The sequence below is a fragment of the Genypterus blacodes genome, unplaced genomic scaffold (genome assembly GCF_046128005.1).
Source record: "Genypterus blacodes isolate CSIRO-AG114 ecotype Tasmania unplaced genomic scaffold, CSIRO-AGI_Gbla_v1 ptg000214l_1, whole genome shotgun sequence".
Classification (NCBI taxonomy): Eukaryota; Metazoa; Chordata; class Actinopteri; order Ophidiiformes; family Ophidiidae; genus Genypterus; species Genypterus blacodes.
Genome location: NW_027467013.1, coordinates 2,631,573 through 2,654,419, shown reverse-complemented (window position 1 = coordinate 2,654,419; position 22,847 = coordinate 2,631,573). Strand labels below are relative to the sequence as shown.

The 22,847-nt window shown below is 43.1% G+C and overlaps 1 protein-coding gene across 1 annotated transcript in view; it reads right to left on the bottom strand.

Moving 5' to 3' along the window:
- Nucleotides 1-431: 431 nt before the first annotated feature.
- The window catches only part of cps1 (carbamoyl-phosphate synthase 1, mitochondrial), a 30,778-nt gene continuing 8,362 nt past the window's right edge, over nt 432-22,847 (bottom strand). The window contains exons 21-38 of the mRNA XM_076170049.1: nt 21,984-22,102; nt 19,216-19,360; nt 18,848-18,913; nt 18,601-18,664; nt 18,226-18,407; nt 17,376-17,570; nt 15,546-15,613; nt 14,650-14,725; nt 13,832-13,909; nt 12,343-12,450; nt 12,078-12,167; nt 11,152-11,322; nt 6,727-6,801; nt 6,513-6,611; nt 5,000-5,059; nt 4,399-4,508; nt 2,397-2,526; nt 432-1,832 (exon numbers count right to left, since the gene is read on the bottom strand). Of these exons, the coding sequence (XP_076026164.1) occupies nt 1,719-1,832; nt 2,397-2,526; nt 4,399-4,508; nt 5,000-5,059; nt 6,513-6,611; nt 6,727-6,801; nt 11,152-11,322; nt 12,078-12,167; nt 12,343-12,450; nt 13,832-13,909; nt 14,650-14,725; nt 15,546-15,613; nt 17,376-17,570; nt 18,226-18,407; nt 18,601-18,664; nt 18,848-18,913; nt 19,216-19,360; nt 21,984-22,102 (1,950 nt within the window). The 3' untranslated portion in view covers nt 432-1,718. The remainder of the gene's footprint in view (nt 1,833-2,396; nt 2,527-4,398; nt 4,509-4,999; nt 5,060-6,512; nt 6,612-6,726; nt 6,802-11,151; nt 11,323-12,077; nt 12,168-12,342; nt 12,451-13,831; nt 13,910-14,649; nt 14,726-15,545; nt 15,614-17,375; nt 17,571-18,225; nt 18,408-18,600; nt 18,665-18,847; nt 18,914-19,215; nt 19,361-21,983; nt 22,103-22,847) is intronic.

Sequence of the window (22,847 nt, the reverse complement as noted above, 5' to 3'; positions counted from 1 at the left end):
GCATGAGCCTTGGGTCATACATACAACTGAGTCTCACCTCAACTGGTTACAGAACACCACAGCAGCTCACTACAAAAAGTGGAACCCAACTGTCCACTGGCACAAAACATTCACTTGGGCACTCCTCTTTCTCAGAGCAGCAACTCATCATCCTCATTCCTCCTCCAAGGCTGAACAAGCCAGACAAGTTGTTGTTGTTTGAGCAGGGTAAATTAGTTTGTACTTTGAAAGTTTAGTATATCTGGTCATTTTTTTCTTAAACTACTTAAACTTAAACCGGTTAGAACAAAATTCTTGTTCAAATTGTCAAAAACAGTGTGAACATTCACCAAATTTAATTTCATCACGGGAGCATCATTGGTGTGAGTTTGGACAACATTCAAATTTTGGTCATATTTTGTCAAAGAACAAAGTTCATCGCTTCATTGTTTCAAGCATTTTAATCAAAATCCAAGCAGTTTTCAAACCTTGAAAACACCACATTAAAATTCAAGCGTTGACAAGGATTTCCATCACCCCTATAAACGCTGCATTTAGCTGGCACACTCACATATACAGGGACTAAGATCTGTACACACTGAGGTTTAGGACCGGCAGGTACCAAACACAACATCAACATGTTTTTTTCACAAACCCAATTTAATCAAAATGGGATTTGAAGACACACTGCACAACTCATGGGGGAATACCTGGATGTTATTGTAAATAATGAGCACCACGAGAAGTCCGTTTGCTTGGTTACTGTACTCAGCTGGAGGATGTGGGTCTTTCCAAGATGCACTCGTAGATTTCAATGTTTTCCATGATATAGTACCCCGCAAATGAAAATAAAAAAGCCTTGCCAAAATATGAAGACTGTGCTTGTATGTTCATTCCCAGTGCATGTTTAAGTCGCCTGTTCTGAATAGCTGCAGTTTCTAAGCTCATATGGCTCAGTTGACATGTCGCACTGAGCAAAAGCTCTGTAAATGTAAATGTCTGTTGATGAGCCATTTTTGAAATTTTTCTATTGTACTTGGCGGATGCTTCATGTTGTTGACTGCAACAACTGAATAAAACAACAAACACATATTGATGTTTGTCGAAGTGTCTGTTCTTCTTTGATAGACCTGAAGTCGGTATCGTTGTGAACAAAACCACCACAGGAGCTCAGAGATTCATTTAGATGAACATGCCTCTAGGCACCTCCATTGGTTATAATGATTCATAGTCATCCACTTTTCTTGGTTGACATCAGCATGTTGAAAGAACCATGGCTGCAAAAAAACATCTCTAAGAGGAAATTTAATTTACATTAAAATGAACCTGAACCTCAAAACATCAAAATGTTACTTTTTGTGAATACCGCCAGTGCCTGAATGTTTTTGAAGGATTGACACTGCATGAATTGTGGCTTTTCCCAGCCATGGATCAATAGTTCAAGAGTTCAAGAGCCATGGACCAATAGTTCAAGATCAACGACAGCATTGATTGCATACATATCAGAGCAAATAAATTCACCAGGGGAATGGTTCATATGCAGACAGTATAACATGGCTTACAATGCAGAGCAGGTTCCAATGCAGACTTCAAACATTAAGACAAAGACACATTTCCAAAAATATCATCACCATCTACAAATGCCGGGTCATATTTCAAGTTTGAATAAGTACATTTAAAAAAAAGATGAAGTACAAATAATGAAAAACTAACATTGCCTATAGAAGCCCAGGGGTTCTCTAGACCTGCTGGCCAGGCGCTCTTTGTTGGCTTTCTTTCTGCCTGTAGTGGAAGAGGCTGGTGGTGTCGAGCTCTCCTGCATAACGCACAGCCTCAGCAAACAGCTTCACCACCTGAAGCACAAAGACGAAACATTACCAAGCAGCAAACATGACAACATTACAGTTATTTAAGGAATGTGAATGTGTCTCACTTTAGAATACTTCATACAACTGAAAACGTTCAGATTTGTTTATGACATGCTCGAGTGAAATTGACCAGCATTCATCAGTGAAGTTTCTGCAAAGGCATTTTTGTCTCTCACAGCCATGGTTCTTGGCAAAAAAGGAATTAGTATTCCGTTCTGTCAGTTAGTTCGTTATATCCTGCAGCAGAAACCACCAGAGCCTGCAGGATGTTGGTATTTTTGCTTATTGTGGTGCCTTGGTTAAATACCTTCAAATGCTTCACATCCCTTTAATCTGCACAACCCAAGTTAAAGGCGATGTAGATCAATTAACCATAAAGATTCTGATTAAATCATGTCAGTAAATCTAACATTTTCAGCAATTCTTTACCAAAACAACAAACATATTCATCAGAAAACAATAGTGGTCCCACTCATTGCTGCTACCGTCATACACTGACACACTGATGATCACATCAACAATGATCTGCAGTCACAGGCACGTTCCCACCTGGTAGTTAGTGATGAGGGGAACGCCGTAGTCCACTGCCAATCTACGGATGAGGAAGTTATCCTTTATGTGGCGTGTGTTGTTGTTGGGCAGGTTGACCACCAGGTCAATATGACCCTCGTTTACCAGTCTATATGAAAAAACACACACAAACACACACACACACACACACACACACACACACACACACACACACACACACACACACACACACACAGTTAGAAATCTATATCAGATCTCCCCGTTTGACAAATAATCAAAATCCCAAGCTTGATTACAGACTTGACCTTAAATTCAAATTATTCAATATTATTTCATGCATCAGACATATTTTCTTTAGATGGGACATCAAAGTAAAGTAAATAAAGATAAATTTTAGTGTCGACAAAGTACTGAAGTAAGTTTTAGATGCATCACTGAGACCAAAAGCAAGAAGTGCACAACTGCATCAGTGTGGTCTTTACACTTCAGAATAGACGTGTGTCGTTTCCGTATTTGTCATTTAAGTATAAACACTATTAAATAAAACACTTTTATCATAAGCAGAAATATAGCCTTTCAGTTGAATGAAAAACCAATTTTTTCAGATCGATTAAATGATTTGCTACCAGTGATATGTCTCCTCTTACACATGTATGAAGAAATAATGTGGAAACCTTCGTAAAAAGGACTGCAGCAGACTGCTGTTACAACAGTGGGTGGTGTTACGGCTGTAGCATTTGTCAGTTATAAGAGTGGTAATTAGCACTTTGAGAAGACGACGTGATGAAAATAGCTCCAAAGACGTCAAATTACCTGTGCCCACACACACATGCACACACACACACACACATGCACACGGTATCAGTGTCGCATTCGTTTACTGTTGAAAGACAAGACGAGATTAGTGCTGAATACTAATACAGATATGGAGGACAGACAACATAGGTCATGTTGGAGGCTCTATAACCAGTTGTCCTCTATGCCAGAGAGAGAGAGAGAGAGAGAGAGAGAGAGAGAGAGAGAGAGAGAGAGAGAGAGAGCAAGAGAGAGAGAGAGAGAGAGAGAGAGAGAGAGAGAGAGAGAGAGAGAGAGAGAGAGATTTGCTTTGGTCCATAGACCTATTAAATTCCATTTACATCCTCTTCTTCACCACCTCATTTCCAACCATATGGTCCAGATGGCTTCATTGCAGTGTGATCATGACTTGTTTGTGGAATCATCACCTCACTCTGATTGTTCTCTATCCAATCTCTCTATGCTGTGAAAACTTTGGAAGGTAACTAAACAAGTTCTGAACTAAACCAAAGGTGATACGTTTACTTTCATCTATGACAGCTTCACTTTAACAATCAGCTCAAATTTAAATCAAAGCAGACCTTTAATTCCTAACAAAATATTATGACCAAAACACTTCAGTTTTGTTTTCTCCACATTTGACTTGGAATTGCTTTGACACTTTGACTTTCCTCGTCCTTCCTCTCCAACCCTAGACTCTGGACTTCACAGTCTGCCTTCTTCTTTGATCTTGTCAGCACATTATGCATTTAATGAAGGAGCTGTGTCCTCAGACCTGAAGGCAGAGAGTCCTGTACCGATCAGATATCTCCATTTTGAATCTAATGAATCAGAATCTATGTATTGCTTAGCCGGGAAGTCATAGCCCAGGGCCACTAGGTGTGGAAATATGGAGACTAATTCAGACTGTGGCTTGGTGAATACTGTACTGCAAATTATAGACACTTACCAGAGTCTCTAAATGGTTTTGCCCCACAAGTATCCACAGTTTTTACCACAATTAAATTATTTAACTTTTCTTTAACTTTTCTGCAGTGTAATAAGATTTTCAGGAAATAAATGATCTTCATTATTTTGACTTATCAGGTTCCTACTTGAATTGTCAAGAGTTAGATCATCATTAAAAATGTCCTTAACTTTCCAAAAACGAAACATTTTTTGGAAAAAGAAATGTTTCGTTTTTCAAAACATTTCCATAAATATGAATCTTCAAAATTAAACACACCTATTGATACTGGGCAAGCTGGTGTCTCCCTTCTCAGAGGGCCAAGCTACTGGAGTGGCAGGGACATCATTGGCACACAGCCAAGCAGAGGTGGCTTCAGTAGCGTAGAGCTGGAGGACACAAATAAGGCAAAAGGGAACTGTAACCAATATCCAACAATGTCTGAATAATGGCATGAGGCCAAGTTCTTACAAACACCAGGCAGGCAAAATAATACAGGAGGCTGTGTTGTTTTGTTGCTACAGGAAAAATCAGATGAAGAGCAAAGCGGAACGTTCACTTATCAAATACCTAAACACTGCACACGGGTTTATATTCCTTTGAGGCTGAATTGTTCAACTCTGAAAAGTTACATTTTACTACAGAATCTCCATACTGACAAGATAAAAACACAAAAGGAGAAGCACCACAAGGTAAACAATGGAGAATTTATGAGGCCAGTTTGGATTTTAGAGTCATCTGTGGGCAGCGGACAGTCACATGATGGTTATTACTACATGTTGCTTTTTTACCACACGACACAGAAAAGTAGAACAAGGGCTAATTTGAGTGCGAGGATAGAGGTGTGCTGCATGAGCGTGGAGCTCCAGACAGTACTCACCTTGAATCCTTCCTCTTTGAGCTGGTGAGCTGTGGCCAGGAAGTTAGGTCGGAATGATTCCTGTACAGGAATGAAAGAGATACAAAGACAGTAAATACTCTAGAAGTGGTGGATAGGTGCAGACAGCAGTGTTTCCCAATGTCCAGGGTCAAAGCCCCCACGAGAGGTTTCTTCCTACTGATGATGATGGCTGAGCAACTTGCACTCTGAGGAAAGTAAGCTCTAACATACAAGGCCATTATTGACAAATTGAAAAGAAAGCACGCCAAAGTTACAAAGGAAAGCCTTGGTTGCTTTGCCAGGATTGCAGGCGCACAAACTCACTCGGCCACCTGCTCCAATCGTGTAATGTATCATCACAAAACCGGCCGTGCCTCTTTAATCTCACCTGTTTGGTGCTTAGAGAAACACTTGTCTTTGGTTTATTTGTGCACTGCTGCAGAAAGAGCCAGGTTGCGCTCTGCTGTGGTTAATATGCATCGTAATACACTTAATGCATTATGGAGCAATGGAGTGTTCAGCACACCTTTGTGAGTTTTTTTGCTGTGTATTTGCAGGTAGTTACACAAAGATTGTGTACACATCAGCTCCGCAAACAGCCCACGAGCTGAAATGACTGCCATCTTATTGAAACCAACCTGATGTTCTGATATCTTGCAGCCCTCTTTTTTCTTCCTCTCACTGAGCTCCTCTGACATACAGCAGTGGAATCTGTACAGCTGGCACTAAAAAGGTGGGTCTAATTAAAAATAATGAGCTGTGTGAGATTGTTTTAGCACCAGATATGGGCTATAAGCTACTCATATCATGATATCAGAACACTGAAGCCTTGTTTATTTTAACCTCATTCACTTTATTTACATGCACTCTGTCCTGCATTATCTAGTTAGTATGCATGTTTGAAAAAAAAGTATAAAGGAAGTTTCAACGTGTATGCAAACATGTAAACATCGACCTGTGTGTGTGTGTGTGGTTCTCTGATGAACGTTGTGTTTGGTTGGATGGTTTTAGTTTTGGGGGGATTTACATTTTCAGAAGTGCTACAACAGTAAGAGGTTGTTTGTCTTTTCCTTCATGTGATTGCCAGTTTTGTCTGGCTCCTGTACAGACTATTATAGGATGTGTAAAATGGGAGACGGAAAACTGTGGGAGAAGATCCCCCGGTAGGATATGGCCTCCAAATTCTGACACCTCAATTTCACTTGTGCAAATCTACGCTGTCACAAAAAAAGAAATGGCATCCTTCCCCCTGCCAAAGACAAACTTTTTAGACTTCTGGCGCACTGTGCAAACGTGTTCTCCATCATTTCCAGTCCCGCCTTTCATTAAGGCAGGCTAGAGATGATGTGCAGCTAATGGTGATGTTGTGAACCTGTTTAGAACGCACACGGTATCTGAGGGCAATGCGTTACTTTGTCTACAATGTGAAAATTAAATAGATATACAGCATGCAGTTTGTGTAATTCTGTGTTAATAAAACACATAGTGCAGTGCCAGATGGCTGTAACCTTACCTGAATCCCAATCAGGATGCCCTTCTGTGGCAGCTTAAAGCCTGTGGAGAGCATGGCCTTCAGGAAGGCTGAATAAATGTTTGGTCCAAAACAGGCTACCTGGAAAAAGGAGCAACAGAAAAACTCATACTGGGTCTCTGCATTGCCTTGGAGCAGAAAAGGAAGAGCGACGAATTCATATAAAATCTGGGCTGTGTGTTTTCAAGGTGCTCACTTCTCCAGTGGACGCCATCTCACAGCGAAGCACGGGATCTGCATCCCTGAGCCGTGGCCAGGAGAACATGGGGGCCTGTGGTGAAGAAAGGACAGGTGAGCACACCCACACACACACACCTTCACACTTTAACAGCATCACTTGGTTAGCTGGGTCCTATCATATACCAAAAAGACAAATGAGTATCCATTATTATTGTGAACTAACAAATTCCACTTAATTGACCACGAAAAGTTGATGGTAAAATAATGAAATATTACAAAGTAGCTGGAACTCCTAAATCATGTCCCTCTGAAATCCACGCATCATACACTTTGCAGACCAAAAGGAATCATTTCAGGGCTTTAATGACAACACTGCCACCTAGAGGTGGAAGAAAGTTTGCATCCTTAGAAAGTAATGCATGCTTACATGTGCCTCAATGAAAGCATAAAGAGCAAGTGGTGGTTAATCATGCTTCAGGTGATTGACATGCTGTCTCCAAACAGCAGGGTGTGTGTGGGGAAATGAAGAGTGCAGGAGAAGAACAGAGGACAAGTGAGACAAGAAAAATAAATAAAGGGAGCAAAATTAAATGAGGAGAGGGGGGATGATAAACGTGGAGAAAGCTAAATAAAAGGCGAGGAGGAAATGATGATGGGCAAGAGGGAGGAAGACAACAAATAGAGGGGAAGAATGAAAAGAGAACGGAATGAAATTTTAAGGGAGAGAGGAAAGGGGAAGGACAGAGGAGGACAAGATGAACGAATGAATGAAAGTAGAGAATTAGAGCTTGTCTTTATTGTATTAAAGACGTATTAAGGATGGTGAGGCTCTGTGAAGCCATTCTTACTCCTCCATTTAGAAGCAAACGACTCCATTACCTTGATGCGAGAGAAAGGTGGCGCTTAGGAGTGGTGTGGCAGAGTGTTTGGTGCCCACGCTCACACACACACACACACACACACACAGACACACACACTCACAAAAGTGGCGAGGGCCACTAGGGGGTATTCATCCTTGAAGCAGGCTATCTAATCAGCTGTAGTGTAATGTTAGCATACTAATGTAAGAGGATGTGAGAGGAGAGGGGAATGCATGAGGGAACCAGCATGGCTTATCTTGGCTTTGTTCAAAGAGTCAGAGAAAGACGGAGAACTGAAGATGAAATGGGAAGAGACAGATGGACGGAAACCGGGAGCGACCTGCAGTGTAAGAAACGAGACAATGTACTTGGGAGATGATTTAATGGCTTTTGTCACGTAACCGAGTTCCCTCTTTCATAAATGTCTGGTACCGGCCTGTGTTTGTGTCGAAAGAGGAATCATTTCCTTATAAACCAAACTGAACAACCTTCTCCTTCATCCCTCCACCATTTCTGACACTCTTGTTCTCGTTATTTCCGATACCGCACACTGTTTCTGTGATATCTGTTCTCCTTTGTTTCATAGTTACAGCGTATGAATTTAAAAAAAAAGGTCTTAACACAAAACTTCTTTCCTTTGCCCTTCTGCACGGAAGACGAGACGTCAACAAGATAAAAATCATAAAATAAAATCTTCTGGACACAGCAGGACTCCCGCCTTTTGTGAAACAAGCGGCGAGCAGTTTTGCATCGGAGCAAGGTTGCATCACAATTTGCAGTCATTATCATAAACCAACCCAAAACGGCTCGCTCTAGAAAAAGGACAAGCAAGAAGGTCTGGGTGGGAGGAGGAGGAGCGGTGAGGGAAATGGTCTCACTGGCACCACTGGAGGAAGAGGAGCAGTGGGGATGAGCAGCCATGTAACGCACGAGCAGCATTCTGAGAACTCAGTGGGCTAGACTGTAATGTTTGTGTCCTCTGAGACTCGGGAACAGAATGCCTGTGACTGTCATGGCAACCAAGGTTCTGTAAACCACAAAACACACTTGCACACGCGCACACAAACAGACACACACACACACACACCCACACACACACACATGCTGCTTCCTAGTCTCGCTATCCCACTGCCCACTCCTGAGACACAGTGCTACTGTGAAGCTCCACGTGAACAATGTTATCTTGGGGCACCAGCTGAGCTCCGGTAGAGAGAAGGAAAATAAATAAACTAAGACGTTCTCCCCACTGTGGGCCTTGTCAGAGGTGGAAGTGCTACCTACGCACGCACGCACGCACACGCACACGCACATGCACAAGCACACACACACACACACACACACACACACCCTGCTGGATGCACGAGGATGAACAGCTACATTTCCACATATAGCTTTCCTCTTTGCCAATAGTGATAATTTGTATATTCTTACACAACACAATGAACAATGAACAACAGAGAAAACGATTTGAAACCCAAGAGTTTCATAATTTCATTCTGCATTCCGGGTCATTTCATCAAATGTAACGTTCCTTTTATCAAGTTTTTTTAAAATTCTTATTTAATGAAACATCAGTTGTGATTAATATTATTGCACCATTACTCTGGTGTAGTTTAGGAAGTGCTCTACAACATAAACAAGGGCAGCAGAGTGACCTACTAGCTAGCAACATCTATTTAGAGTTAAATTGCACTTTGCCATAAACGTGACATTCTTCACACCGAATATGACTTTTTTAAAGATGTTAATGTTGACATCTTTCTGCTTTTCAATTTTAAAAACCTTACAAACAAGAAGGTGATGCTAGTTTGTAGCTAGCTAGCAATGCTGGCAACTCTTGCCGTAGCGATACAGAATAGCTAAGCTATGCTATGCTATCAAGTTCTGTGGTAATTTGTATAAAATAAGTCCACAAAATTGTTCTTCAAATAAGGGTCCTCACATTAAGGCTTTGGAAATGTTAAGTTTGTCTCGTGTATTTTTGTTGTAAACGTCTTTGTTTGGATGTCAGCGCAACAACATAATGTCCTGTATGTCCCACAGTCAGAGGGGACAAAACATCCAGCAGTCGTAACTTATGTTTCTCTAGCCGTAGAGCGTGCACTGGGGACTGACATAAACCACGTCCCAGTCCTCCTCCTCCTCCTCCTCCGATGCTGTTTCCACGCTCGTCCTCACCGGATCATAAATACAGCTGCGTTATTGTTGCTGCGCGTTTGTATGTCGAGACAGGAATTACACAACGGGGACTTGTTAGTGAAGAGAAAACAACATGGCCTCAAACGAGGGATTGGCAGAGAGAGAGAGGAAGCATAGCGAGGGCGAGTGGGAACGAGACAGATAAATGAAGACGATCCCTCCGGATGGCGATGCGAGTGAGGACGCGGGGAGACGAGACGGTGGGATAGGACGGGCGATTCTGCTTACTAAGGCGGGATAATGGTTTGTTGTATCCACGTGTGTTCCGCAAGGAGGCCTGTCACCAAAGAAGCGATATGTTGAACAGGAGGGAGAAATTAGCCGTCCTTAGGTAGACAATCATCACGTATTGTGGCGAGCCATCCTAAAAGGCCGATATCAGCCAGCTGGGAATGAAGTCAGTATCATTAACTCAAAGCGCAAACTCGAGAAGTCTTTCCTTGCCGACGCCTTGAGTCTGATTAATATTCCTCGCCACTGTGCAGACAAGAAATTGAAAACTTTGGGTGGCGGGGAAGAGTGGGGGATTATACCTGCGTGATTGGTTCCAAACTACAGCCATTGTTACGGTGGCTCCTTCGTAATTAGGCAGAGAAATGACTTTGGAAGAAAATAGCATTCGGAACAGCTGGCGACAAGGAAAATCTCCTACGCAATCAAAGCGAGCCGCCAACCAGGATAAGAGAGGAACTACGACTCCGCAATCACTGAGATACACGGATATATTCAATGGAAGCTTACTAACAATACCTGCCCTATCTATTAACATATCATACACACAAGGCTCTTTACATACAGGGTAATCTTCCACCGATAAGCCTGTAAGAAGTTCCATACCGACTCTGTAATTAACATGTTAAAGCGACGTGAAAAGCACTTTAATTCATCGTGCAGCTATTAAGGTTCTAATCGCTATTGTGTGAAGTAAGTCCTGTGACTATTCACTTCTGCTCAAGGATTACCTGAAAAAGTTTTGAAAATAAAAGTCCTCATTATTAAGCGTGATTTTCCTCAGCTCCTAAAATAAATGACATTTTGCTCGAGACAAAGTAAAAAGTTCTTAAAGCACTTTTCTCCCTTAGAGAGAATAACGCAATCTATGCAAATGTAAATACAGGGTTTTTACACATATTTTCCAATTAAATTCGGAAAAAAACCTTTCTGCCATTTTTCCAACATGTGATAAGCCAATAAACCTTTACACCAGCGACTTTATAAGAAACTAAACGTGGTGCCACTTGGTTCTCTGGTGCATCCACGGAACATGATCCATGAAACAGGTGGAAAAGCCTCAAAAAGCTTCTTTACCTGAATATATGAGTTTAGTTGGACACTGAACCATAGCAACATGGACCCATAAGGGTTCTGGACTCGTGTCTCACCTTGATGCCCACGTAGTCCACAGGAATGATGGGCCTGTCCAGCGAGGGCAGGCTGGCCTCGTCCAAAGGCTCGCCCACCATCACTTTGGTGGCCACATTGATGAAGTCCACACCAATTGTTTTGGATACGAAGGGGAAGGAGCGTGAAGCCCTCAGGTTGCACTCTATCACCTACAAGTTCACACAACACAAGTATCATCATTGAGAGACACCTGCACATGAGGAATATACAGGAAAAATACATACACACCTACAGAACATACACACAATCGCACATATATACTCAATGCTCACTATACTATTACTTGTTTGATCTGGTAATAAAATCTCAAGTATCCTGACCTATGTATAGAAAGTATTTGATATCTGTGTAATTACTGAAACGCAATAATCACATTGTATCCACTCAGTCCAGTGGACATTAAAGCAGAAAGAAGGCGTTTGTTCCCTTTTCCTCTCTCCTGTGACTTAGGGAAACAAACTGAGGCATTTCAGTAATTAGGAAACACTTTTACGTCACCCTTAACTTTGTAGATCTCTATTTATTTAACCATTACACAAAAAAAGTCCATTGGCCTTCTGGGTTAGAGGCACTTGTTGTTGATTTCTGTGACAAAGCTGATGTAGAGTCAAACTGTGTGAATCCATGTCAAACACAAACCACGTGAGCTGCACACCTCAAAGAACTCACATAAATACACTGCCTACTCAGTCCACAAACCACCCCCCCCACACACACACACACACACATTGCGATAAAGTGAGAAAAACAAATATGAAAGCATTATTGAACAAAAAATCCATCCAGCTTATAATGCCTTCTTAAGACAAGGTTGTTTCAATTGATGTTAAAATAGCATTTGCTGCAATTGGCGGTGTAAATGTCGATCCATCACCCAGTCATGCTCCGGGGAAATATTACTTACCATGACATCATTGCCTTTAACCAGAAATTGAGTGTTAAAGGGCCCCGAAATTTCAAATGCTTGTGCAATTTTACGGGTGGCAATCTTAACCTGAGAGCAATGAAAGGAAAGGAAACACAGAATGAGGCTTTTTTTTCTACCCATCGTATCTCTACATGCATATACAGCATAACCAACAATTAACTCTATATTGTACATTTTACAAATCTTTTAAGGAGGTTGACATACTGCAGAAAGTGTGTGTGTGTGTGTGATATGAACAGACCTTTTCCAGAGCTCCCTGGCTAATCGTCTGTGTTGGCAGCATCAGGGTGGCATCACCTGAGTGGACCCCGGCATCCTCCACGTGCTCCGTTATGGCATGGACCAGGACCTGGACAGACAAACATCACGCTTATGTCACTTATGTCACATACAAAGTCACAAAAACCTACAAAATAAAAGATCAGGGGGAACAAATGTAGAATATTGTATGTAATCCTGCCTGTATGGATCAATGTATACGGGCAACAGAATAACGTCCACAGGAAACAGCTCTGCATCACCTGATTCCGTGTGTGTGCGCGTGTGTGTGTGAGTGTGTGTAAATGAGCCGCTGTGTCATTAGCTCATTTAAACTGCTGCTAACCACAGCATTCATTAGCGCTCTTCTGATAGAGCCTGTAATTAATACGTATTATCTCCGATTTTTCCTCTCACACACGAGCAAACACACACACAGGCAGGAATAATGAGGCCTGTTTGGCATTCATTGAATGGACAGTTTGTTAATGTGATGCTGTAGATAAAGGACGGCTAGTATTCAGAGAGGGAATCTACCATTCAGCCAGATTGTCCACGTTCACACCAACACCCTTGAAATGACCCAAAGCCAAAGCAAAAACAGGCATAGATCACAGAAACTGTCCACCAGCAAATTATAACACCTACAAATATACAGTTATGGGAGTTATTAAAGATTCCGTCAGCTCAGCCTGCGATGTCCCAGGAATTATTTTAAGATTAAATTTGTAATCTACCTTCCTGATGTCCCCATCCTCCCTCTACCTGCTTTATCTCCAGCAGCTCACAGCAGAGTTTGCTTGTAAACACAGCTTTAAAGTCTGTATTTCACATATAATGTAGGTATATTTTACCCCTAAGGTTTTATAACCCTTGCAAGCAGATTTGAAGGTTTTGAAAGCTGAATCAATGTTTTCATTGAGGCTATTTTTCTCAATTTGCTCAGCTTATTGTAGTGTAGACTTTTGAGCAATATGAGGACACAGTATGGATGTACTAAATATGCACTATAGAAACAAAACAGAGAGGACACAAAGAAGATCACAACAACAACAATGATGATATTATTGACTTTTACTTGAGGTATTTTCCTAGCATGTTGCTTTTAATGTCTATGTGTTTCTCTTTGCTTTTCTTGTTTCATCTCTTCTTCTTTTGCACTCTGGTATTAATGTACTTTACTATGAAGCACATTTGTCTGTCAAGATAAATATTAATATTATAATTTTTTGCATTCTAACAACAACAATATCTTCAATAATGACTCAAATAATTCATCATGTTATTTACCTTAAACTGACCAAGAGTTTAAGAGCAGACAGGAGTTGTTGTGCTTTATCAAACCTGCTGATATTTGATATATTTACTCTGCAGGCTTTCACACACACACAGAGAGTGGTGACGCGTGACACAGTGACTTTAAGGCAAAAGAGGGGGGAAATGGTCTGACTGCACAGATGGTAACACCTCACCTTGCCGCCCTTGGCCACAGCGTCCATCTCCACCTCCCTGGCGCCACTGATAAACTTGGTGATGACCACTGGGTGCTCCTGGAGAAGAGACGGGGCAGAGATAGCAGCGTGGTTCCTCCATCAAAAAGTGAAGTGACACAAAGTGACCCGTCGCCATGGTTACATGCACTCAGTACTGCGATAAGATGACTTAATAATGGTCAGTCACTCAAACTTCAACCTATCAATTTCTTTCATCATTTTCATCGCTCATTTTCAACCATTATAATGTTTAATCAATTCAGTGTTGGAAAAGTGATTAATTGCTTTGATTTAAGTGTTGCATATGCATTGCAACATGCATACATAGTAAATGTACTCTGTGTGTGTGTGTGTGTGCGGTGTGCGTGTGTGTGTGTGTGTTTGTGTGTGTGTGTGTGTGTGTGAGAGAGAAACAGAGAGAGCTGTGTGTGTGCATGTGTATATCTCAGAAACACGTGTAGTAATTTTCAACAAAGCTTACACCTCTAAATTTATTGCAGGTGTCATGAGAATTTCAGTACATTTTATTATTGTGCTTTCGCCTGATGAATCACAGAGAGCTATGAACTGTGACATGTGTTTGTGTGTGTGTTTTTGTGTGTGTGTGCATGTCTGCCAGCCCTAGGTTGGGGCCCATGGAGGGGCCAGGTGCCCCCAAACCACCTTGAGGTTTTGTGAAGACAAACAATACTAGCCAGCAGCCACACCAGCTGGTTGCATTAGCTAATTAAAGGCAGAGGGAGAATGTGTGCGTATGTGTGTGCATGTGTGTGTGCTTGTGGGCACGTTGACCTCACCTGAGACACCTGCGTGGCCTCCTCCAAGAAGCGTTTCATCTCCTCCTCTCCGTACGCAACGTTCATCGCTGAGCCACTGGAGGCACGAGAGAGATAGAGAGAGAGAGAGAGAGAGAGAGAGAGAGAGAGAGAGAGAACAAAAGGCCACAGGAGAGTTAGACAGGAAACAAGCAAAAAGGAGAACATGCACAATTCAAATAATCACTCAAAAGGCTCATTATTTCTCTGTTGCATCACTGTTATCAGTGAGAGAGCGAGAGAAGGGAAAGTAAGTGTTATTTAGGTCGTGAAGAACTGCAGGCTCTTGGAAACGAGTGCAGAGTCCTTAAAAACAACAGAATTAGGCCAGTTTTGTTGTGGTTGTTGTTGTTTTTGATTCTAATAACTGCTAGCTGGAACATTGCCCCGACGAGAAGAGAGCAATCTATCAGACGAGGATACAGAGGCTGGGTCACAGGAGACCACACAGCAGGGGGGGCAAGGTTCCATTCCCGGTTGGCCTGAGATAGAGCAGATCCAAATTGGGTCAAAATAGTGGAAAGGGGGAGAGAAAAACATGAGAGCGTTCACCCTGCGGCCATGGAGTCAGTCCATGACAGAGAAGTTTAAGTGTGCTTTATTAATTATATAATGAGACTGCTGCTTGTAGATCAGACAGCTGAGAGGGAAAATCATTCAGTAAGAGAATGATGAATCTCTGCTGATGGACACCTCACCTCACTTTTACGACCATAAAAGGTGCAAACCTCTATTATCTATAATGTTACTGATGCCAAGGCCCTGATGACTACAGGGTCTCATCACGACATCTGCTGGACAAAAGCAACACTGCAAGGAATTAGGAGCAAAGGATGGAACAAAAGAAAAGGGGTGAACACACACCCTTACACACTTACCTGAGCACGTAGGAGGGGCGGAGCAGACAGGGGTAGCCCACCTGGTTGGCAAAGGTAAAGGCATCTTCCTGTGATGGGAGAGATCAGAGTGAGCTTGATTAAATTCTATCTTTGATTCTATGATCAAAATCAACACAGTGACATGGTGGTGATATAAGTACTTACATAAGATTAAACTTTAGTAGTATTTTTCTTACTGTTAATGTACTGTTCTTACTGTTTACTGTTAACCAAATGTTTGCCAAATTCTCGTAGTAGTTGAATTCTAGTAACGCAGTATGTCATAATGTAATGGATCTGTGTTAGGGCAGTAAATATGAATGGGAAAAACGTATTAAACATAATCTGGTTGACCTAAGTTGCTGCTGCTCTTCTCCTCGGGGACTTGAATGAAACACATCACACCATCTCACACTTTATATATTAACAAAAGGCTTCACAGATGACAGGTGCAGCTTCCATATCTGCAGAAGGACGACTTGGCGTGAAAGTGCCGGTGCTTGAAAATCACAACTGCTGCTTTAATTCTTCTCCCTCCTGATTTTCTTTTCTTCATGTTCACACGAATGAAAAGAAGAAAAGAGCCGCAGAGAATAAGAAGAATGTAGCGGCGAGGAGCGGGCCGTCCCTTCTCCTCCTCCGTCATCATCATTATCATCACCACACTTTTCTTCCCCGTCTCTTTACAGCTCTCAGCTCTTTCTCTCTCTCTCTCTCCGCCATTACTCGCTGTTAGCTGGACAGGTGGAGAACCATTAACAAACACAAACAGCTTCCAGGAGACACGAGGACCATCTCACCTTGGAAAACTACTTCCGTCTTCAGCATGGAGTCCACTTCTTTCTACTATTTTTCCCTCCATGCTGGCTAATTCATGTCCACTGCTGCACTGTAGTATCTTCAGAAATACCCATGCACATATTTCAGCCCTCTACATGCTCCAAACAGCATCTCAGTCCTTTATTCTAAACAACCAGCCAGTAAGTGACAAGGGCAGGACTGCTTTGTATTGTACAGATGAACCGAGCCAGTGTCCTACTTACAATATGAACAATAGCAAGTCACTGTTACGTTTCTGTTCATCAGTAGGAAATATTGGGGTCGTGACCTTGCTTAAAGCTCATTTCCTTATTTAGTGTTTGGCAGGTGGTGCAGTCGGTTTATTATTGGGAACATTTGCTTTCTGTTGCCACTCAGCTGCTAAAATGAGCCAAATAGGTGCTGAATAGATACATCAAAAGTTTGAGTGTGTCTTTCTGTGTTAATTACAGGTGCCTTGAAAATTCCGGTTTTCATTCCTTCTTTCTTTGTATTGTACTAACATTGCTGTGGCGTGGTGTATTCAACGAAGCCTCTAGACTGTAATGAAGGACACAGAGAGGAGACGGAGGAAGAAGAATCCTTTCATTCGTCATCCCTTCACAGTCATACACAGCACAAATTCAGTGAACTGAGCCATCGTGCTGACAAAACCCATGCATAGGCCGGGAATCGAACCCGGGCCTCCCGTGTGCTAGGCAACGCTGAGATGATTGCACAGGATCTGGTAGTAAGATTGGCAGTAGCGGTTCAAACAACCAAAATCTGATCTTTTAGCCAACATGTGTTCAAATCTGCACCTGAGGTAAACATGTCAAACATATCTGATTGTGAATGTAATTATTTCCACGGCCAAATATTTGAATAGTTGTATGTCAGTTCTGTTCTTGGTTCAACACAAGACCAACAGCAGCATGAGAGAACAGCACATGTAACCCCCCTGAATGCACAAAGCTGCTGTAAAATTAATAAAGACCCATCCAACCCATTATTTATGTGCTCCCCCCTTACCAAGGAGCTGAGGGCCCTCCACGGGGCTTGAGCCACCCCGAGGTCATCCAGGATGCTGGAGAACACGGAGCGCTCCTCGGCCCGGTCGATCTGCAGGGGGCTGGTACCCAGGATGCTCACCCCGTTCAGGTGCAGCGGGGCGGCCAGGTTGTTGGGGATCTGACCTCCCACTGACACGATGCTTCCAGAGCAACCCTGAGGGGAGAGGAGAGAGGAGAGGAGAGGAGAGGAGAGGAGAGGAGAGGAGAGGAGAGGAGAGGAGAGGAGAGGAGGATAAATGAACAGGAGGACAGACGAGCCGGGGGACCTGAGACCTTTTTTGTGTCCACTGATCACGCGTGCAGAAAAAGACAAACAAAAACAGTTTGATTTGAGCGGCGCTGTGGCTTTAGTCATGAGGAGTGAGAGTGTGTGTCTGCGTGTGTGAGGGGGTGTCTGCGCTCCCTTTCCTAACAGCCCCTTCTTCTGTCTGGATGATCCGGAGGAATACTGTTTCCATGGCAATGCCAAGTTGTATGTCTTCATTATTCATGGACCTGCACTCCTTCCTCTGTGTTTATCACACACACACACACACACACACACACACACACACACACACACACACGTGCACAGAGCAGGCCAGAGGTGCGTCTGTGAGAGATGGATTGATGGTAATGTTATCTCTGAGAACAAATAACTACTTAATCACGCTCTGATCCCATCGCTACTTTAACTGGATAACAATTTAACTACAAGGGGAAGTCAGTAGACACACGCGCACACACACATAAACACACACCAAATTCACACACATAGCCATTCATCACCCTGCTTTCCTATCGTAAACGCGGCGTGTGTGTGTGCTGACCTCCTGCTGTGTGATGTCCAGGATGCGCTCCAGTGTCAGCTCTTCAAAATAAAGGCGGTCACACTCGTCAAAGTCCGTGCTGACGGTCTCGGGGTTGTGGTTGACCACCACCGTCTTTTTGCCCATCTGTCTCAAGGCTCTGATGCTGGACACGGCACACCAGTCAAACTCAACACTGCTCCCTGGTGGATGAAAGCAGGGATATGTGTGATTCAGCCTGTTGACAGCAGCACATAAATCCAACAAAACAAATATACGACCCATCACAACATCTTATCCATTACTGTTGCCATTTGTCACTTTGTGGAGGTGTTAAAATGATACACACGTATCCAGCTTAGCATTTACTGACACAGCACAACAGACTGGACTCACCAATGTGATAAGGGCCGCAGCCAAGAACCATGATTCCCTGGTCTGTGAAGTCCAGATCATGTTCCTGATGAGTTGCGTGAATTGACAAACGATTGTTAATGATGCATGCTGCCACTGCAAAGCCATATATCTTACTATTAATAATGTAGTCTGATCAAAAATGAGAGCCTGGCCAGTTATGTTGTCCATTAGTCAGTGTTTAGAATGGTAACTAAGCATATCTTCTGCATTAGCAGGGAGGACATACCAGCCCGTGGTAGGTACAGTAAAGGTAGTTGGTAACAGTCGGATACTCTGCTGCCAAGGTGTCAATCTGAGGAGAAGGAAGAGAGAAAACATGAAACAAAAATATTCAGTCTCACATTCAATATCAACACATTTACTCTTAATTCTTCAATGTATATTTCACCTTGTTGCCTCTGACATGTTCTCATATTCTTCTCTTGTGTGCAGTGATATGGATTTGGACATGTGTGTGTGTGTGTGTGTGTGTGTGTGTGTGTGTATTGGTCTGTATGGATTTGGGAGGATCAGTTACCGAGTGCCTCCCTCAGATCCGACTGAATCCTCCACCAGCAGACTTACAGCTCCAGGAGGTTTGGCAGGGACGCTCACCTGTTTGACCCAGGGTCTGATGCCGTGAGCCAGCCTCAGCTCTCTGCACGCCTTCTCGCTGGAGCCCAGAATCTGACCAATCTGCCGGTCACAGAAGCCATCCTGCTTGGCCTTTAGCAGCAGCTCTCTCGGGATGTTTGTGCCGCTGCAGGAAACAATGACATGACATGATGGATACGCTGTCAGCACATTTACAATGGGGCTCACGCGAGACCAGCAGCTCACCTATGCTGTGGCTAATTGTTGTGCAAATTAAGGTCACATTGGCCCCATTTACACCTTATAAGTAGCACACTAACATACGATGTCATTATCTGTGACTTGCACAGTGGCAGCACATGCTAAAATATGTTAATGGCTATTTTATAAATCGATGGAGGATCTACAAAGCACAGAGGAAGGAGCTGCATGCTGCGATCCAATCACAGTTCCAGATAACTCATGTTGACGCAAAGTGCAAAAGCAAGTATGGTCATCAGATTTCATTATTGAGGGACCTAGATTGCATTTTAATGTGAGGATTTAAAGAGGCCACAGTGTCACCAACGCTGTAGATCTCCTGAGCTTTACAGTTGCACTTGCATGCTCAGCATAAGTGGTGGTGGTGGTGGTGGTGGATTGCTGATGCATGAAAAGAAAGAAGACGAAGAAAAGTGAGTTTATTTTTAGTTTCCCGTGGCTCCTATAATATCTCTGTTTTGCCAAGAACCAATCGGGTAAGAGGATGGTAACTGGCTTAAAGGGGCTGTAAGGAACGGTCCACCTACGAGCGATCAATGACATATCGACAAATGAGGCAGTCATGCAGCAGCACGGCGACTAAAGCTGTTTAGAAGTTTAATCGATAGGTTTTACACGGGCCGCAAGGATGAACTGAGCGATGCAGTGAGAGATGGAGGTTAGTTCTGCATTGCAACTGCTTTGAAATTCGTAAGGAGCAGTAATTTGTTAACAAACATATTTCTGATCACCTTTGAGACTCCTGAGGATGAGTCGAGCTCCTCTCTGCTTATTTAACATGATGGAGACACAATCAGTCCACAGCAATCACAAATATTGAAGGGTATCATTGCGATCTTCATCCAGAGGAGTTGCTCATTTCATGTCGTTTTAAGGGACGGATATTATTGATTCAGTAACAGCACGCTGCTTGTAAGAGGACGGAATTATATTTTGAGCTCCCCAAGCCACAAAACACTTCCTCTTCCCAATTTTGACAGAGGAAAATGTAGATGTGCTGCGGGAAAAAGGGTTCAGCTTTTGGCATATTTGATTATTTTCTCAGACAGTGTGGCAAGAAACAGACCCAGGAACCCAAACTTAGAATCAATAAGATGTAAATGATTCCCAACCCAACAGGGGGAAGAGAGGGAATTCTTCCCTCAGCTAAAACATGACCTCCCCTCTCTCGCCTCCCCAACTGAATTATTTATGACCTTGTTCTGTAACAATATTGGAAATGTCAAGTGTGTTTTAACTCCCATTGCACATGGCTGAGCTGAGAAATAACAAACCAGAGATGGAACGACGAAAGACAAGAGCACAGCACGATTTCTGAGCTGGAATCACAGGATGGAAAAGACATTTGATATGTAAGTATTAAATCAAAAACACATTAGAAGTGACTTTAAATACTCGTAGAATGCGGGGATCAGTGTTTTTCAATCTTTCTGTCGTATGCATTCTTCTGTCCTAACTACAGGATCCAACACACACACACTCACACAAACGCACACACAGTGAGTCTGAGCTGGGCAGCGGAGCCTGAAGCACACCTGTACTCGGCTCTATCAGCAGCCTGTTCTTGTATCCCAGACTTCCATGTGTCAGCCCGGTGCAGTGGGCACCAGCAGACAGCCCCGCACATTAATTATTAAACAGCTGTGTCCTGCTGAGAGGAAGGAGGCAGCGAAAGGCAACTGAAGGCAGAAGCATGAAAATCCACACTGGATTTGATTTGAGCTGTCCAGGTAAGAGCCCGAGGGCAAAGACAGGAGGTCAACCAAGAGACGTGAAGAGACTTGGCTCCGTCCAATTTCTCAGGACCAATATAGCGGGTGCAGATACTTTTCAACTGAAGAACTTCCAAGCAAATAACGGCATCTTTACCTCTGATGGGTTTAGGTTCAAAGCTTCAAGTCTGGCTTACTACACAACAGTAAATGTCCTTTGACTTTTTGACCTTTAAAAAATCCCATAGGAGGATGGAAAGAACCTGTCACACACACACACACAGGCAGGAGTGAGTGAGTGTGTCCATTGTGAGACACTTACATTCTCTACACATCCAAACAAATGACATAAAAACAGACAATTACATTCAAAAACCTTGTAATTTCCCTGCAGGTTTTACAGACTGTTGCTGTCACTAATTAATCAGTTGTTGTTGAACACATGGCTGGGTAGAGTCTGTGACAAAAAAGACAATATTGGCGCCGTATCTACAAGCAAACAGGTCGAAGCCTAGAGGAGAAATAATGTGAGAAACAGCTCAGAGGAGAGGGAGCAGCCGCGACAAATGGTGAGGCTGAGTGACTGAGACTGCCAATGAAGTGACAGGAAAATGTATAATATCTCCCAAACCACCAGGGGGAGCAGGGGAGTCAGACAGACAAATGTAGGTTTTCCTCATCAACATACTAAGGCGATATTGTGACAAATATATGCAGCCGCCGTGCAAACATAGGCTCATCCGTGCATGCAGTGTGTTTGACAGCTGAATATCTCTATATTAGCGCCGCGGGTGTTGTGTTTGTTTGGTGCATTACCTGTGGTAGTGTGCCAGGTGCTGCTCCAGATGTGTGATGCCTTTGAGTTTATGGAGGAACCACTTGTCAATGGCTGTCAGCTGGTGAATCTGATCCACGCTTATCCCGCTGTGCAGAGCCTGGGGAGGCAGAGGCATGAAACAGACTCAGTCCACCAACGTAACCTCAGTTCAAATATTCATATAAACCACCGCCTGCCTGTCATGTGATGAAGCTGTAAACGCAAGTGTCACCTGCTGTCACTCAAAACTGCATGACAGGTATGTTAATGCACCTGGTAATTTTGTTAAGGTTCGTTGACATGGATCATTTGTGTAAAGATGGGAGTGAAACAGGCCTGTGTGCTGTTCTGAGCAACAATCAGAAACAATCTTGAAAATGACCTAAATTCTCCATTCTTGGGCTGAGGATGCATCTCATCAAACATCCAGTGACTCTGCTCCTCAGTGTTTCTTGCGTCTGAAGCGCCTGTTGCCCTGATGGGTGTATCGACCCAAGAGGTGCACGTTCTAAGTGTTGGGCAGCAGAGAGCAGCAGGATGGAGGGGAAACCTACAGGCCTTACTGCAGGTATTTGATAGCCGGGGAGATAAGACGAGGACCATTAATCCCAAATGCTGCCGTCACCTTTCCTGATCTCATTCTACATTTGAGGGGGCAAATCTATCTCCTCTGCCAGCATGCTGAGCTCTCACAGTTGGAGGTCTGACACCAACACGACCTCATCGTGCTTTTCTCTCAGCCAGTCATAAAAGTGTTAAGGGGCTTTTTTGTCTTCCAGTGAATTTAGAATAAAAAGTGCTTGAATGGTGGAGCATTAGCCTGTGTCCAGATACGCTTATCAGGGTAATGTTTCACCTTCATC